The sequence below is a fragment of the Raphanus sativus genome, chromosome 5 (assembly GCF_000801105.2).
Source record: "Raphanus sativus cultivar WK10039 chromosome 5, ASM80110v3, whole genome shotgun sequence".
Lineage (NCBI taxonomy): Eukaryota > Viridiplantae > Streptophyta > Magnoliopsida > Brassicales > Brassicaceae > Raphanus > Raphanus sativus.
The window spans coordinates 25466016-25481518 of record NC_079515.1 but is presented as its reverse complement, the minus strand read 5'-3'; the positions used below and the strand labels follow the sequence as shown (position 1 = coordinate 25481518).

The 15503-nt window shown below is 35.1% G+C and overlaps 3 protein-coding genes across 19 annotated transcripts in view; all 3 read left to right on the top strand.

Moving 5' to 3' along the window:
• Nucleotides 1-788: 788 nt before the first annotated feature.
• Nucleotides 789-2121, top strand: LOC108856753 (peptidyl-prolyl cis-trans isomerase CYP19-3). The gene is made up of 2 exons (XM_018630632.2): nt 789-944; nt 1385-2121. Exon 2 carries the CDS (start codon nt 1401-1403, stop codon nt 1941-1943), a length of 543 nt encoding a protein of 180 aa, XP_018486134.1. The 5' UTR covers nt 789-944; nt 1385-1400; the 3' UTR covers nt 1944-2121.
• An 802-nt stretch (nt 2122-2923) lies between these two features.
• Nucleotides 2924-5157, top strand: LOC108860540 (putative zinc finger CCCH domain-containing protein 9). Of its 17 annotated transcripts, none has more exons than XR_008946380.1 (7): nt 2924-3225; nt 3415-3510; nt 3581-3697; nt 3777-3976; nt 4280-4401; nt 4797-4837; nt 4975-5157. XR_008946380.1 is itself a non-coding variant. In XM_018634404.2 (3 exons), the coding sequence occupies exons 1-3, from the start codon at nt 3136-3138 to the stop codon at nt 3740-3742; spliced, it is 348 nt and encodes a 115-aa protein (XP_018489906.1). In that variant the 5' UTR covers nt 2924-3135; the 3' UTR covers nt 3743-4194. The 17 variants fall into 17 exon arrangements, 2 of the variants coding, with proteins under 2 accessions (XP_018489906.1, XP_056867106.1); XR_008946393.1 differs by having other exon boundaries at nt 3561-3697; XR_008946392.1 differs by having other exon boundaries at nt 3415-3504; nt 3581-3976.
• Nucleotides 5158-11607: 6450 nt separating this feature from the next.
• The window catches only part of LOC108862323 (protein HOTHEAD), an 8899-nt gene continuing 5003 nt past the window's right edge, over nt 11608-15503 (top strand). The window contains exons 1-2 of the mRNA XM_018636416.2: nt 11608-11881; nt 11980-12624. Coding sequence (XP_018491918.1) covers nt 11800-11881; nt 11980-12624 — 727 coding nt within the window. The 5' untranslated portion in view covers nt 11608-11799. The remainder of the gene's footprint in view (nt 11882-11979; nt 12625-15503) is intronic.

Below are 15503 nucleotides of genomic sequence, written 5' to 3'. Positions count from 1 at the left end.
GTGGCGACCGTAAACAAAAACATTATTCGTCTCTATAACAAGGGAATTCAAGGAACTATGTTAGAGATGTTGAATTAGTGAATGGTTTTCTTTTTTCTTTAATTTATTTTTTGGTGCGGGTTTACAGTAAGAAAGTAATCGATTCAGAAAACTATTTAGATATTATATCATAATAATTTATTTGATATTTTACAGAGCTAAAAGAATATTTTTTTGAAAATTAAAAATAATTTGTTCTTCCTTTCCAAAATAGCCTTCACTAGTTTTATTAGTTTTTGAGATAGGAAATCTGGATATATAAAAAAACTAGTGCTAAACTAGAGTTCTCTCAGACAGTAGTTTTGATTAGTCTTGCGGTTTGGTTAATTCGGGTTTAGAATTCAGTTAGTTTTGATCAATTGAAATTTCACTAAAGTGAATCGAAAAAGATTCAATCCGGTTTTCGATTGATTCGATTTCAAAAAAAAAAATCAAAATTTTTGATTTCCGGTTAATTCGGCTAAATTTTTGGTTTAAACTAAATAAAATTCGAAAATTCCGGTCAGTCTCGGTTAATTCAGTTATTTCGGTTTGGATCTTATTAGTTTTGGTACCTAATTTGGGTTAAGATTGGCCTGAATCATATATGAACAAAATATTTACATGATTATCAGCATTTAATGCAAAATTGTCAAAGCGGTAGAAGATGGTGGAAGAAAACAGTAGTTTTGATAGTGGGTTTGAATCAAATTATGGGCCTTTTCGAAAAGCCTAATAACGGATGTGAAAAACTGAAAATCAATATCCCGTCTAAATCTGCCAAAAGCCTTCCTTACTAAAACCCTAGCTCCCAAAACCCTTAAACCCACATCGAGCCGTATAAAAGCTGTACACTCACATGATCGAAGCCACAAAAAATCTACAGACTCTCGTTCGAGAAGACAAGACTTTCAATCTGCAAAAAGGTACATACTTTCGATGAACCCATTTTCAAAGTCTCGATTTTTCTTTTATTTCAATTCGATTTCAGTGTTTGTTTCGTAAAAAAAAAAAAGCACATATCGAAGGCTTGCAGATAAACGTTTAATTTAAATCGCCTGCGAGCTCAATATTTGTGCGAAACCCTAAAACCATGCATTTGAGATTCAAAAGATCTCTGTGTTATAAGAATCCTTCTTTTCTTATCGACAATTCTGATGCTTGGGACATTTCAGCAAACTGATTAGAATCTTAATGGATCTTTTCTGAATGATTGAATCCGTAGTGATCACACATGCTTAGTTATATATAGTTCCACAAGTTTTGTCTGAACAGTTTGGTACATTATGTTAGGATTAAAGATATGTCTTGGATGTATTGTTTTAGTTTCATATCTTGAGTTTGCTTAATCATACTTATTGGGCAGGATTTGGAGTGAAGAGATGACAGGAAAAATGCCAAACCCGAAGGTCTTCTTTGACATCTTGGTAGGAAAGAGCAAAGCGGGTCGTGTTGTGATGGAGCTCTTCGCTGACGTGACGCCGAAAACCGCTGAAAACTTTCGTGCTCTCTGCACAGGAGAGAAGGGTCTTGGGGCAGCAGGGAAGGCTTTGCACTACAAAGGCTCGGCCTTTCACCGTATCATCCCAGGGTTCATGTGCCAAGGCGGAGATTTCACCCGTGGCAATGGAACCGGAGGGGAATCGATTTACGGGTCTAAGTTTCAGGACGAGAACTTCAAGCTGAAGCACACTGGTCCGGGGATTTTGTCCATGGCTAATTCGGGTCCCAACACGAATGGTTCTCAGTTCTTTATCTGCACCGCGAAGACGCCGTGGCTTGATGGGAAACACGTGGTGTTTGGGAAGGTTGTTGATGGGTACAATATGGTGGAGGAAATGGAGAAGGTCGGGTCTGAGAGGGGGAATACCTCTGAGCCAGTTGTGATTGAAGATTGTGGTGAGCTCAAGAACGAAAGTTCATAAATCACAACATTAAATATGTTGTGAAGTGTATGTTTTGAGATCGAAACACTAGTTGGGGTTTGACAATACCTTATGAAGTGATTGAACCTTATGAGTTTGATTTTATTTCATTTTTCAAAAAATCCATGTAAAAGAGTAGGGTGGATAATAAAATGGAAGCACACTCCTTTGTTTGACATTTGGTTTTGATTTTAGGTGATAGGTTTTGTTTCTTGTTTTAGGTTTCATGACCTCTTTCAACTTCACCGGACTATGATGGTAAATAATGTGAGGACCCGCAGGCTGTTACTTTTTCAGTTTATCAATGTTTTGCAGAATGTTGTACTCCAAATGATGTAGAACCAAATGTGGATCGTGATAAACATTATGTATAGTGTCAATTTGGAAGGAGTAAGATTTTTTTTGGTCAATTTGAAAGGAGCAAGTTTAGAGTTAAGAACGATCTACTGTACAGAAATGGAGCTATTTGAAAATGTAACTGCGAGAACAGCGGATATGTTCCGAAATAATGATCCATGAATCATCAGTTGTGGATGACGATTGTTGTTGTGAGGTCAGGAAACAAAGTTCATAAGTTTTAGACGCGTAAAGTTGATCTTGACAGATTCTATCATGTGTTGGAGAGCCGACGCAACATCTTGGACGTTTTCTGTGTTTTCATGCTTTGGCCTAAACCAGACTCTCTTCGGATTCACTTGTGAACTTGTATACATGCAAAACTGAACAAGGCTGACTTTTCGAAATAGGCAGATTTTATGCAAAACTAGACAGACATTTCTGATCACGTGGGGATTATCTTTATATATAAAAGAGAGTTTTAATCTCTCCTGGGATGTCCACATGGGATGCCAGGTCATAAACTGAAGCTCTACAAACGTGACACATAGGATTAAATGAAACTCTGTATCTTGAGCTATATGTGTCTTTGAGAAATAGATTGTAAGTTTTGTTTATGCTGGGTTTTCCCTGGGCCCACCAACAATCTGCGTTACTTTTTCTTTTGTGAAACCAGGCGTCACCCTCGACGGATCTGTTTCTCTGCAATTAGTTTGGCAGAGTAACGCATAGTGATGTCAAACAAAAAAAAACAAATGAAGTTAATAAGGAAACAATCTTGGATTTAAAGAATCAAACCCCCCCCCCCACCCCCATTCTTCGATTTGATTTCCAGAGACAATAGAAAAGAACAGAAATGAGCGATGGAGAGAACTCGGTGATGGAAATCGAAGAGGCTAAAAAAACTGATACAAGAACAGAGTCGACATCCATAGAAGAAACAGAGGTAAGATAAAGAATCTAAACGATAATCTGCTCTCTTCTTTGATACGATGAATGAACTCGGTGTTAGTCCTCATAATAGTAATATAGAGAAAGATTCGATGATAGAAGAAGTAAAAGTCACCAAGGAAACAAAGTTGAACTATCTACATCTTGCGAAGGTTGATGATTTGTTATTAATTTCGATTCTCAGGGACACGCTACGGATTTGAGGACGAGGGAATCTTATGGAAGGACTGATCGGAGACGAGAAAGAGATCCAAGATCCTCGGGAGAAAAGATGGTAAAGGTACTGATCAAGAACTCACTGCTCTGTTCTTTATCATTATGATAAAAAAGTGTCGACACGGTTTTCTCAGGAGAATGCAACTCAGACGAGTGAATATCCAGCTCGCACCGGTGTAGGAGATAGTTACTATTACCTAAAAAACGGTCGTTGTGGCTTTAGACTAAGTTGCAGATTCAACCATCCACCGGTGAGTGGAAACACAAAGAAAGATTACTTTACTGTGTCTTATTAGTTTCAAGATATCCTCTGTTGTCTATTTTCTTTAGTACATCGAAATCAGATGAGATATGGCATGGTGCAACCGAGTCCCTATCCAGTTTCTCCACATCTTCCTGAGAGTAGTCAGATGAGACATGAAATGGTGCAACCGAGTCCCTATCCAGGTGCAAGAGATTGTAGACAATATCTACAAACTCGGCGGTGTAGCTATGGACCTAAGTGCCGATTCAACCATCCTCATGCACCGGTAAGAAAGAAAGAAAGCAAATTATCTACACTTTTTGCTGAGTATAAGTTTCAGTCTCCTTAATGGATGGTTTATTGATGATGTGAAAAATACACATAGTTTTCCCTAATGCATGGTGGCAATCAATTCACTCCACTACATGTTCTTCAATGCGTATTTTTCACATCCACTATCAAGTGATTTGACTATATAATAAGATGTCTAGATCCTAGAGCAAATTCACAATCTTCGTGAAATCATAGTTGTGCAAAATATCAAGCAGAAAATATCCAGGAATGGCGATCACTAAGATCCAATTATCAGGTCTGAAGGTTGGTCATTGCAATAAGAGACCGTCGTAACACGTATTCTTAGGTTTTGGGAAGCTACAAATGTGAAAAGGGTGGAGAGCTCATGGGTGTAGATCGGGTTTCCTCGATGAAAAGGTAACTATTCTGTAAATTCATTCGTTAATTTAAGTCTATTAGTGATTCATTTTCCGAAAGTAGCCACCTGAGAATCGGTTTTTAGTTATCAGTCGACGTTGGTTCAGAGGGTCAATGAACTGAGCGTATTTGATGTCGTAAGAAGCAATAGCCACGTCAAACTTTTGGCATCACCAGGTTCTATTCGCTTTGACGAACAGATCAAGTTTGTCCAGCTTACTGATACAACAGCCTTTATCCCGACTTAGCAGTTTAGGTTCAGCTAATGGATTTAGCTAATACAAACGTTGACTTGCTGGATTTGTCATACTTCTCATGTTTTTATTAATCTTTAACTTTTTGGGATGGAAATTATCGCCTCCCGAGTCACCATTTGTTTAAAATTAATCATGCAGATGAGTATCAGGCGTGTAATAGTTGCAATCCAACTTCACGGGTACGGTAGCCAAATTCTTTGGTTTCAAAGTTTTAAGTTTGTATTTCTGGGTTAGTCAATGGAGTTTAGCTAATTATAAACTGTTACAACTCTGCATGGATACGGTTGATGTGAGAGTGAATTTGATTATGCTGCAGATCACCTTCATAAAAAATTAGAACAGTTGCTAATATCAAGAGTCATCACCCAGACTAGAGCTGAGAACAACTCAAACAACGTCTGGCCTCAAACACAGTGCAGCCTTTTGTTTGAGATGATGAACAAAAAGAAAAGAGAAGAGAATTAACAGCGGACAACCCTTCCACAAAGAGTAATTACACGACACGAGCAACAATCCATGAATGTGTCAGCGGGACCTTCACGGTTTGCGAAGATAGAGGGAGCTATTGAACCACTTCTTCAGTAAACACATACACAAACACTTTAGCTAAGATTCTCTGTGTTCTCCATGTTTTATTGTTTCAAAGGCTATGGAGCAAAAGGCGATGGTTAAAAGATAAATATATTACAACCCATTTACCACAACACTAAAAAATGGACAAGTTGCAGGTTTGGAATCATGTTCCTAATCTCTGGATTCAAGTACACTTCGTATATAAAGTTTCCATGATAGAAAGCCTTTAAGTAACGTGTTTGGACACATGCTGTAGTTCCACAGAGAAATGAGAAATTTGAAAGTTCCCAAAGTTGTAGTGTCCAAACTTCTGAAAACCGGGTAGCTAGACAAACTCTTTTACTTTGTTAAATGCAACTAATTTTTTTTTGAAATTCGAGTTTCATAACGGGAGTTACAAGTTTGCAGACTTAGCTGCTTGGTTAACTACAAAGTCCAAAAAAATAAAAGAACTTCTCGCCCAACATCAAAAGAAAGACAGCCAAGTAGCTAAACAAGAGTTTTTTCCCTTCTAGCAATGTTCGAGTGTTTTTTTGTAAAATGTTAAAATTTATACCATTTTGAACTTTTGAGTGTTGCAAGCAACTTATTACAACTGGAAATTGAAAGAAACAAAGAAACAACCCAACTCAAGCAACAAAAAGAAAGTTTGAGTTCTCAATCTATTATTATTTTTGGCTAAGAATGTAAATATCGATCTATTATTTTTCACGTCATTTTCAAACTATTCCTAAATGCAAATAGTTATTCTAGCAATGTCTGAGTTCTCAAACTATTACTTTTCACGTCATTTTCTCCAAATTTCTTTTACAGTTCTATGTTCATTAAATATCCATAGATTTCGTTAGGTGCAAATTTTTGAAACAATTTATTATCAAACTCAAATATGCAAAAGTTATTAATTTATTATCAAACAATTTATTCCATAGACGTGTAATTCACCAATACAGACTTCTCATTGAAAACACTCCATCAAAGAACAACTGACAACCCACACCCTAAAGCACTGTTAAGTACACAAACATAGTGAATGAATTGTAAAATAAATATATAGTAGGTTAAGCAATAACTAGCTCAGTTACTACAATCTATTAAGCAACAAAAAAAACAACCTATAGCAAGAAAATAAGAGCAACTAAACATTATAACAACACGGACATGTAGATACAATATCTCGCCAAGCATCAATAATTTTTGTATGACGTTGACATTTATCTATACAGTATAATAATTGGGAAAAAGAACTCTACCATAATTCTTTTATAAAAATGGAAGTAAAAAGATCAATATTTGCATAGTTAGGAAGAACTCGGTAAAAAGAAAAAAAATACAGCAACAAGACAAAAAATACATAAATGAAACATGATTATTTATAACGTAAAGTAAAAGAAACAAATAAAATTATCTTACCAGCATAAATCAAAACTGAACACTGCTTTCTTTCAAACCATTTTAAGTACCATATATAAATTTAGCCAAATGCAACGATTCTAAGATTCAATTTCCTTACATTCTGCAAAGATCCCATGAAAATTTATAATTCACACATATAATCAAACAATATAACTAAAACTAAAAACAAATATCACCGAAATAACTAACGTATAGAACAAACATTTTATTAAAAATAACAATATGGTTTCAGAATTCTAAACATTATGTGTTCTTTTATGATATCATAATATCGTTTTCAATTTACACTGATTTTTTAAATATTTCAAAAATTAATGTATATTATAAAATATTTTTGTTATAACTTCCCGCCCGTAGGGCGGGCCAACCCTAGTATAATATATATCATATAAGTCAATTAGTCATTATTTCTTTTACAGAAATCGGTGGGATTGTACCTAAACCGAGCTATAATTAGCGATTTATCCTAGTTTTCAAGATCTAAAAACCGGACCATTTTACCCTTATATCATTCTCTCTCTCTTCTCTTCTCTATCTTCTTATTTCTTTATCTTTCACACATATCATATTTATGCTTTCATTTTTTCACCATAAATCTCTAATTTTTACTCTGATTCTTTTGACATCCATATTGCTAATGTTATTATCTCATACTAATTCTATTATTTCTAATTTCATATCTTGAAATATACATTCTTTTATTTAGATTTTATGTAAGTTAGCAGCTATTTCATTATTTACCCGTTATTATTATATTTTAATGAATTTGTAACGGATACATAGAGTGTTAGCTGTTACAAATAGGTTTACGGCTATTTGATAGATAATTGATTAACGGTTAATATATGCATTTTTATGATACTAGTATTATTAACATGCTAACCTGTTTGTTAGCGATTTGTTTAACACGTTAATAAATAGACGTAATCCGATAACAAAATTTGTAGCATGTTAAAATTTTGTTAATTTGCTAACAATTTTTATATCATGTTAAAAATATGTTAACTCGCTAACAAATTTTGTATAATGAAATAAGAGTAATTTTGTTCATTCAAATTACAAAAGTCATCATGTTTTGCCTTTATGTCACATCATGGGTATTTTTCTAATTTGGACCTCCGCTGGGGGTATATAAACATTCGCTCTTTCTTTTATCATGTGAGTAGTTTGCGATGTATATTTATTTTCATCGTGAATACGTCAAAATACCCACCAACATTTAGACAGTTGTCTTATGCAGCCTCCAACTACCAGTTGCCCTTGCAATTAAAAGCATGTACCAAACTTTTTTGTAGTATAGCTTCATCAATTTTTTTTTTTGGTATAGTAGCTTCACGTTTATCACCAAATACTTTGGAAACGGGTTTACCGGAGGTGACAACACATAGCTACTCTGACATTAACTCAGAACTACAAAGTATGCTCACCAATCACCCTAAAAGTAAGATTAAAATGAAATAGGGTTCATCTTGACCAATACAATCGGATTGAACATAGTGGACCGCGGTCCTCCATCTCAAACCGAATTTCTGGATATAGTAAAATATTTCCAATCATTCTTCTTAATTAGTTAAACTATGGACAACTTGTTGTGGTTCTAATTTGTAACTAACCGTGGACAAATGTTGTTGTAAGATCATTTCCAATGGTACACTATTTTTTACTCTATAATTTACACTAAAATGGAATGACTCTATTATAGAGTAATTTTTGCTCCAATGGTACATTCTATAATAGAATTACTCTATTATAAAGTGAGATATAGAGGAATGTCACATTTTTATTCTATATTTGGAGTTAAAAAGTGACTTTACTCTATATTTCACTCTATAATAGAGTAACACTATTATAAAGTGTACAATTGGAGCAAAAATTACTCTATAATAGAACCACTCCATTTTAGTGTAAATTATAGAGTGAAAATAGTGTCTCATTGGAGATGCTCTAACTAAAATGTTTTCTCAAACCGAATCACGTTTCAGGATATAGTAAAATATTTCCAACCGTTCATCCTAATTCATAACTATGGACAACTTGTTGTAAATAACTGTGGACAAATATAGTTTTCAAAAAATATGATATACAATATAGAAATAGTGAACAATTTTTTTCTTTTATGGTCAAATGTAATGTTACATATGTAATACTTGCATTATATGTTACATATGATATACATATGGACTGCGAGACATCTAACGTTTGCTGGTCATCTTCAACTAATTGGTTCTGTTATATATAGTATTACCAATTTTTGGATGTCTGCGTTTAGTCTTCCGAAGATGTGTATCAATGAAATTAACAGCATCTGCTCAGCTTTTCTTTGGTCAGGACCAATTCTGTCGACACATAAAGCCAAGATAGCTTGGGTTGATGTGTGTAAACCAAAAAAAGAAGGGGGACTAGGTTTGAAAAACTTGTCTGAGATAAATAAAGTCACATACTTAAGGCTTATGTGGCGCATTATTTCTGCAAGAGCTTCTTTATGGGTAAAATGGATCTGGAAATATCTCATACGAAAGGGATCCTTTTGGAGTGTGAATGAAAAGAGCTACTTGGGGTCTTGGATTTGGAAGAAAATTCTTCGCCTAAGGTTTACTGGTCATCTTCAACTAATTGGTTCTGTTATATATAACATTACCAATTTTTGGATGTTTGCGTTTAGTCTCCCGAAGATGTGTATCAATGAAATTAACAGCATCTGCTCAGCTTTTTTTTGGTCAGGACCAATTCTGTCGACACATAAAGCCAAGATAGCTTGGGTTGATGTGTGTAAACCAAAAGAAGAAGGGGGACTAGGTTTGAAAAACTTGTCTAAGGTAAATAAAGTCACATACTTAAAGCTTATATGGCGCATTATTTCTGCAAAAGCTTCTTTATGGGTGAAATGGATCTAGAAATATCTCATACGAAAGGGATCCTTTTGGAGTGTGAATGAAAAGAGCTACTTGGGGTCTTGGATTTGGAAGAAGATTCTTCGCCTAAGGCCTTTAGCAATGCAGTTAGCTAAAGTGGAGGTTAATAGTGGCTCTGATACATCCTTTTGGTTTGCAAGATGGTCGCAACTGGGAGTGAGAGGTTGCTTGATCATGGGTATTCCTATAAACTCAACAGTGAAAAGAGTTGTGCAGACTTATAGAGCCAGACGGCACAGGTTTCATGTCTATCAACAGATTGAGAAAGAAATTCTTTCTCTTAGAAGGCAGGGGCTTAATCAACAGGAAGATGTTTGTTTGTGAAAAAGAGATAATGGAGATTTCAAGCCAGATTTTTCCACTTCAAAGACATGGAACATTGTAAGAGTTTAATCGCCTAAAGTGACGTGGTTTAAAGGGATTTGGTTCAGAGAAGCGACTCCAAAATTCTCCTTCATTACTTGGTTGGTGATTCAAAACATGCTAGCCACAGGTGACATGATTATCAGATGGAATCCTCAAACCATAACCACTTGCTGGCTCTGTAACTCAGCAGAAGAAACCAGAGATCATCTGTTTTTTTAGTGTGGCTATTCGAAAGAAGTTTGGAGAAGCATTATGGAGAAACTTGCAGGCCATAGGAATTTATTTCAATGGTCTCAGATTGTTCAGGTTCTGATAAATGGTCTTCGTGAAAGAGTGTCAACCTTTTTATTCAGATATGGGTTTCAAGTGGTTATTTATGCAATCTGACATGAAAGGAATGTGAGGAGAGTTGGAGAAGCTTCACAAACTATGAGTTGTATGCAGGGGCGGATCCACCAAGGGCATAGGGGGGTCAGCTGACCCCAGTAAAATTACAGAACTTGTTTTGTATACATTACCAGAGGAAATCGTCAGCTCTAGTGGTGTTGGTTGCAGTTTTGACCCCACTAATTTCAGGTTCAATTCTCTAGTTGACCCCTTTATCAATTATTTTTTCCATATTTCTGTAGTAGTTGCAGGCCACAGAGCAATATTTGAATACCTTTAAGGTCCACACAACATTTTAAATGTGTATTACATCTATATAACGAAACCAATACATTTTCTTTTTTTTTAAACACGGTAATAATATTTAGAAGAAAACTTAGATTACATATAACTTTTCAAAGGTTTCTTACACTTTTGTAGAATAAAAATTATATAAAGTACTTTTATATTTGTTTATATTTCTTTGCTAAAATATTACTATATAATATATAATAACCCTGGTAAAAATAGTTTCTGGATCTGCCACTGGTTGTATAATGAGAAGACTTGACAAGTTGGTTCGAAATAGGATTACAACTTTGAGGAAGAAACCGGGAGGAAAGTATGAGAAAACCATGAAATTGAAGATTATTGGAGTTTTTTTAAAAAATTTGTCTGGAGTTTTTTCTTTTGTGTAAGGAAGCAGATTAAACTCTGTAAGAAGGTTTTTTTTTATTTGAATAAATTTAAAATTCTTTCATAAAATAAATTACGTATATAATTTAAATATTCTGTTAAAGTCTTCACTTGTTCATGCAAAACGATGCTTTTGAATCTGACCCGACGCAGTAAATTATATAATGATACATTTTTTTTTTATAATGATAACATTTAAACTCGCGAGTAAGAATATCAATAAATGTGACAACAAACAACTTTTGAACATGTGATCTTTTCCTGCAATGTGTTCTCTTAATATATATAAATGGAAAATTTATCAAATAAATGTCCTGGAACCAAATCTTATCCCATAACATAATTAATCATTGACCATAATTTAGATTAAACTTCCATATATTAAAAAATATAACATGGTTAACATAATCATGACTCCCCTAACATCATTGCTGTTTTTAGAAATATGTCGATATAGTTATATAGATATACAAAAAAAAATGTGTAGACAAGAAAACGTGTGTATATTAACGGCGTTGTAACACCGACTATTTATTACTAAATTAATTAGTGAAAACAAAAAAGCTATATACTAGTCGAAGATATAGACTCAATTAATGGGGCCAGAAATTAAAGGTTTGAAAACCAAAGGTCCAAAGCCACCATCGAATAAGACTTGACCGTGAGTCCATAACCAAGTTATACGTTTCCGATTTCCCCTTCATATATACAGTATTTCACCTCTCTTCATATTTATACATAGCGCATGAACCCTAGTCTTGGTTTGCAAACCAAATATAAATTCTTGAGCGGTAATATAGAATATTAACAGTATAATGGATTTTCATATTTTCCCGTCATGTCGGTTTATTCTCGTAGCGATTTTCATCTTCCACAGCTCGTGTTATTCTGATGAAGGTACAATTATTATTTCATCCAACAAACCATTCAATTAGTGCATTTTACTAATAGTGAATTGATTCCATTTTTCTTGAAATATTGTTGTTGTTATGAAGCTGGAAACTATAGATTTATGAAAGATGCAACGTTATCCCCAAAGCTATCTCACTTTGACTACATAATCATCGGAGGAGGAACCGCCGGATGTGCACTAGCCGCAACGCTATCCGAAAACGCAACCGTTTTAGTCCTCGAACGCGGCGGGTCCCCTTACGACAACCCAACAGCCACAGACATCGGGAACTTCGCAAACACACTCTTGAACATAACTGATCCGAACTCATGGTCGCAGCTTTTCATCTCCGAAGACGGCGTTTTCAACACACGCGCACGCGTGCTAGGAGGAGGGACAGTGCTAAATGCGGGGTTCTATTCACGTGCGGAAGATGAGTTGGTGGCGGAAGCTGGTTGGAAGAGAGATGAGGTCGAAGCAGCTTATGAGTGGGTGGAGAGGAAATTAGCGTTTGAACCGCCGGTTGAGAGATGGCAAAAGGCGTTTATAAACGGGCTTTTGGAAGCCGGAGTGGTTCCGTACAATGGTTTCACGTATGAACATATCTACGGGACGAAAATAGGCGGTACGATATTTGATCCGGATGGTCATAGACACTCGGCGGCTGATTTGTTGGAATATGCTAATCCGAATACGATTGTTGTCTACTTGCGCGCTTCTGTCCGTAAGATCCTCTTCACCACTAAAGGTATTATTGATTCGTATTAAATGCATGCATGTATGTCAAACTAAAAATAATGCATGTCGTGACTGAAGATTGAGACGGGATGACTCGTGAGGGTTAGGAAGGGGGAGAGAGATGGCGTAGGATACACGTAACTAATCTTTTGTTTTTTATACAACTTGTGTTTGTAGTTGACATGTTCCTTTTAAAAGAAAAATATCTAGTCGGAAAGGAAGAACAAGATATAAAGCAATTTTTTTTTGAACACTTGCTTATTTGTTTAAATTTATAATTTTGTACTGATTAATTAGATATGTTAAGAATGTGTTATTATATTTAATGAGAGCATATATAGTTGAAAATATTGTAAGATGAAAAATGCCAATATTATATTTTTAAGCCATAACTAAAGAATCATGTTTAGTTAATAATCAATAATATAATGTGAATAGTACTTGATTTTCTCTGACGGCTACAACTTCATAAACGCACATTTACAAATTTAATCTCCTATATATTAAAGGAGAAGCATTTTTAAGGCTTTCCTTAAACGATTTTGGTGAGAATGTATGAGAAGGCTCCATTCCACGTGTCACTCTGTGAGCGATTTTAAGAAAAACGGATCATTTAATTCTTTGCTTTCTTTCCTTATTTGCTTCCATGACAAGAAACGTAATCATTTTTTTTTCATGCTCGAACTGTTTCTGTTTACGTTCGTTTTGCATAGCGTTGACGTTAAACGAGAACAAACAACCACAATTATAACTTATAGTTTGAATCCTCATCTCAGCATGTGGATAAAGATCGTACCAAACTCACCACCAGGAACCAAAAACACTTAGAAGCATTTCCTGTCGACGATGGATGGACCCGAGTCATCGTTCTCTCCCTTCGAGTCTTGCCGTGTTCTGTCGCGGGTTCTTCACCCGAGATCGATGAGGCAGTACTTAGCGTAGACGAGGAGGACAAAAGTTAGTGAGAACACACAACTGGCTGGAACTCCAGTTGCGAAGGCTAAACTCGGATGAGGTTGCCGTTTGCAAACAGGGAGAGCTAAGGGATGAGCAGAAACATAGTAGTAACTATGGAAGATTGTAAGAGAGAAGGAAAATATTTGATACATTAACAAAGAAGAAACTCTTATAAGCTTGGCATGGTGACTCCCGAGCCGAGTCTAAGGACAGAGCTACACCTGAACAAGTTGCCTCCTACACCCTTAAGCTCCTCCGCAACAGAATCCCTCCAGCCGTCCCTGGAATCATGGCAAGCTCTATTGGATTTCAAAATGAGTTTCTTTTCTTTTTTAATTTAATGAGGAAAACCTAGATCTTGGTTGCTTGAAGTAAAAGTTAAGTTGGTTGTTTTTTTCTGCAGTTCTTGTCCGGAGGACAGTCTGAATTGGAGGCAACATTGAACCTGAACGTGATGAACCAGGCACCAAACCCGTGGCATGTGTCCTTCTCCTATGCATGTGCTCTACAGAACACTTGTCTGAAAACATGGGGAGGCAGAGCTGAGAACGTGAACGCAGCTCAGACCACTCTCTTGGCTCGAGCCAAGGCCAATTCATTGGCTCAGCTCGGAAAATACACCGGAGAAGGTGAGTCTGAAGAGGCTAATGAGGGTATGTTCGTCAAAGGCTACACCTACTGAAGACAACAATGTTGAAGAGGTCAACGAAGCAAGTGTTTTGACTTACATTTGTTTTTGAGTTTGGTTTGGTTATCATGTCAAAACACTTATATATTTACTCTGCTTAAATTTGCATTAGCAACTCTTTTTAATATATTGATGTTATCTTATCTTGAATCTTTGATCATTTAAACTTGAAAATTATTCTCTAGAAATAGTCCACGATAAAATGATGTGAGATCCCACTTCGCCACCTCTTCTCTTCGTACTATACGTTCACATTAAACTAGACACTCATTTCTTAAAAAAATGTTACCATCGATTGCTTACATAATTGGTTTGATTTGCACAGCTCTAACTCTAACTACATAATGCATCATCAATTATCTTAAACAAAAAGTAAATATAATTTTGAAATCTACATATAGAAAGACATATATGAATAATATTAATGGGTTTCATTCCATTCTTGGCAACAAGTTGTATATATTTTTCCTTATAGGGAGAGTTTGTGAATATATTTCTTTTTCTCGAAAGAATTTTTATAAAAATAAAAAATATATATAGAAGAAACAGGAAATAAATAAATAGTTCAGAATTTCAGGTGTGAGCTCTTTCCTTTAAACTAAGAGATAACGCACAAACAAGGCAACAAGCCTTTCTTCTTTCTTCAACAATAAAAACATGGCTTACACCACCAGACCAGACCCTGCAAAAAAAAAGTGACCTTCCCATCCATGTAGAGAGAGAGAGAGAGAGAGAGAGAGAGAGAGAGAGAGAGAGAGAGAGATTTGGTGTTTAGAGTATACCCAAGGGTTTACAGTTTAGTGTGTAAGATTTACCCAAGGATTTAGGGTATATCCAAGAATTTAGGGTTTAGTGTTTGGATTTTTACCCAAGGGTTTAAGTTTTATCCAAGGGTTTAGGGTATAGTGTTTAGTGTTTATGATTTACTCTTTTGTGACTGTTTTTAAATTGTTAAAAAAATTCATCTTTTGGCAGCTACTAATATTTTTCATTTATTTTAAAAACTTAACATAAATTATTATTATTTTATTTATTATATTTTAAATAATTGTACATTAATTGGCAAACTATATTTAGTTGGTAATTCACCCAAAAAATCATGATAAAATATTAAACTAGGAAACATTCCTATATAGATCAAAATTGTGTTAGTTAAAAGATAATCGATGAATTAAAAGAATGTTTACATTTTTATATTTTTCAAAAAAAAAAAGGTTTACGATGAGAGAGAGAGAGAGAGAGAG

Bases quoted from the DNA above. Each gene is read 5' to 3' on its own strand.
- LOC108860540 (XM_018634404.2), top strand. From the start codon at position 3,136: ATGAGCGATGGAGAGAACTCGGTGATGGAAATCGAAGAGGCTAAAAAA. The intron at 3,226-3,414 runs GTAAGATAAAGA...TTCGATTCTCAG, and splicing joins CATCCATAGAAGAAACAGAG to GGACACGCTACGGATTTGAG. The intron at 3,511-3,580 runs GTACTGATCAAG...CGGTTTTCTCAG, and splicing joins CGGGAGAAAAGATGGTAAAG to GAGAATGCAACTCAGACGAG.
- LOC108856753 (XM_018630632.2), top strand. From the start codon at position 1,401: ATGACAGGAAAAATGCCAAACCCGAAGGTCTTCTTTGACATCTTGGTA.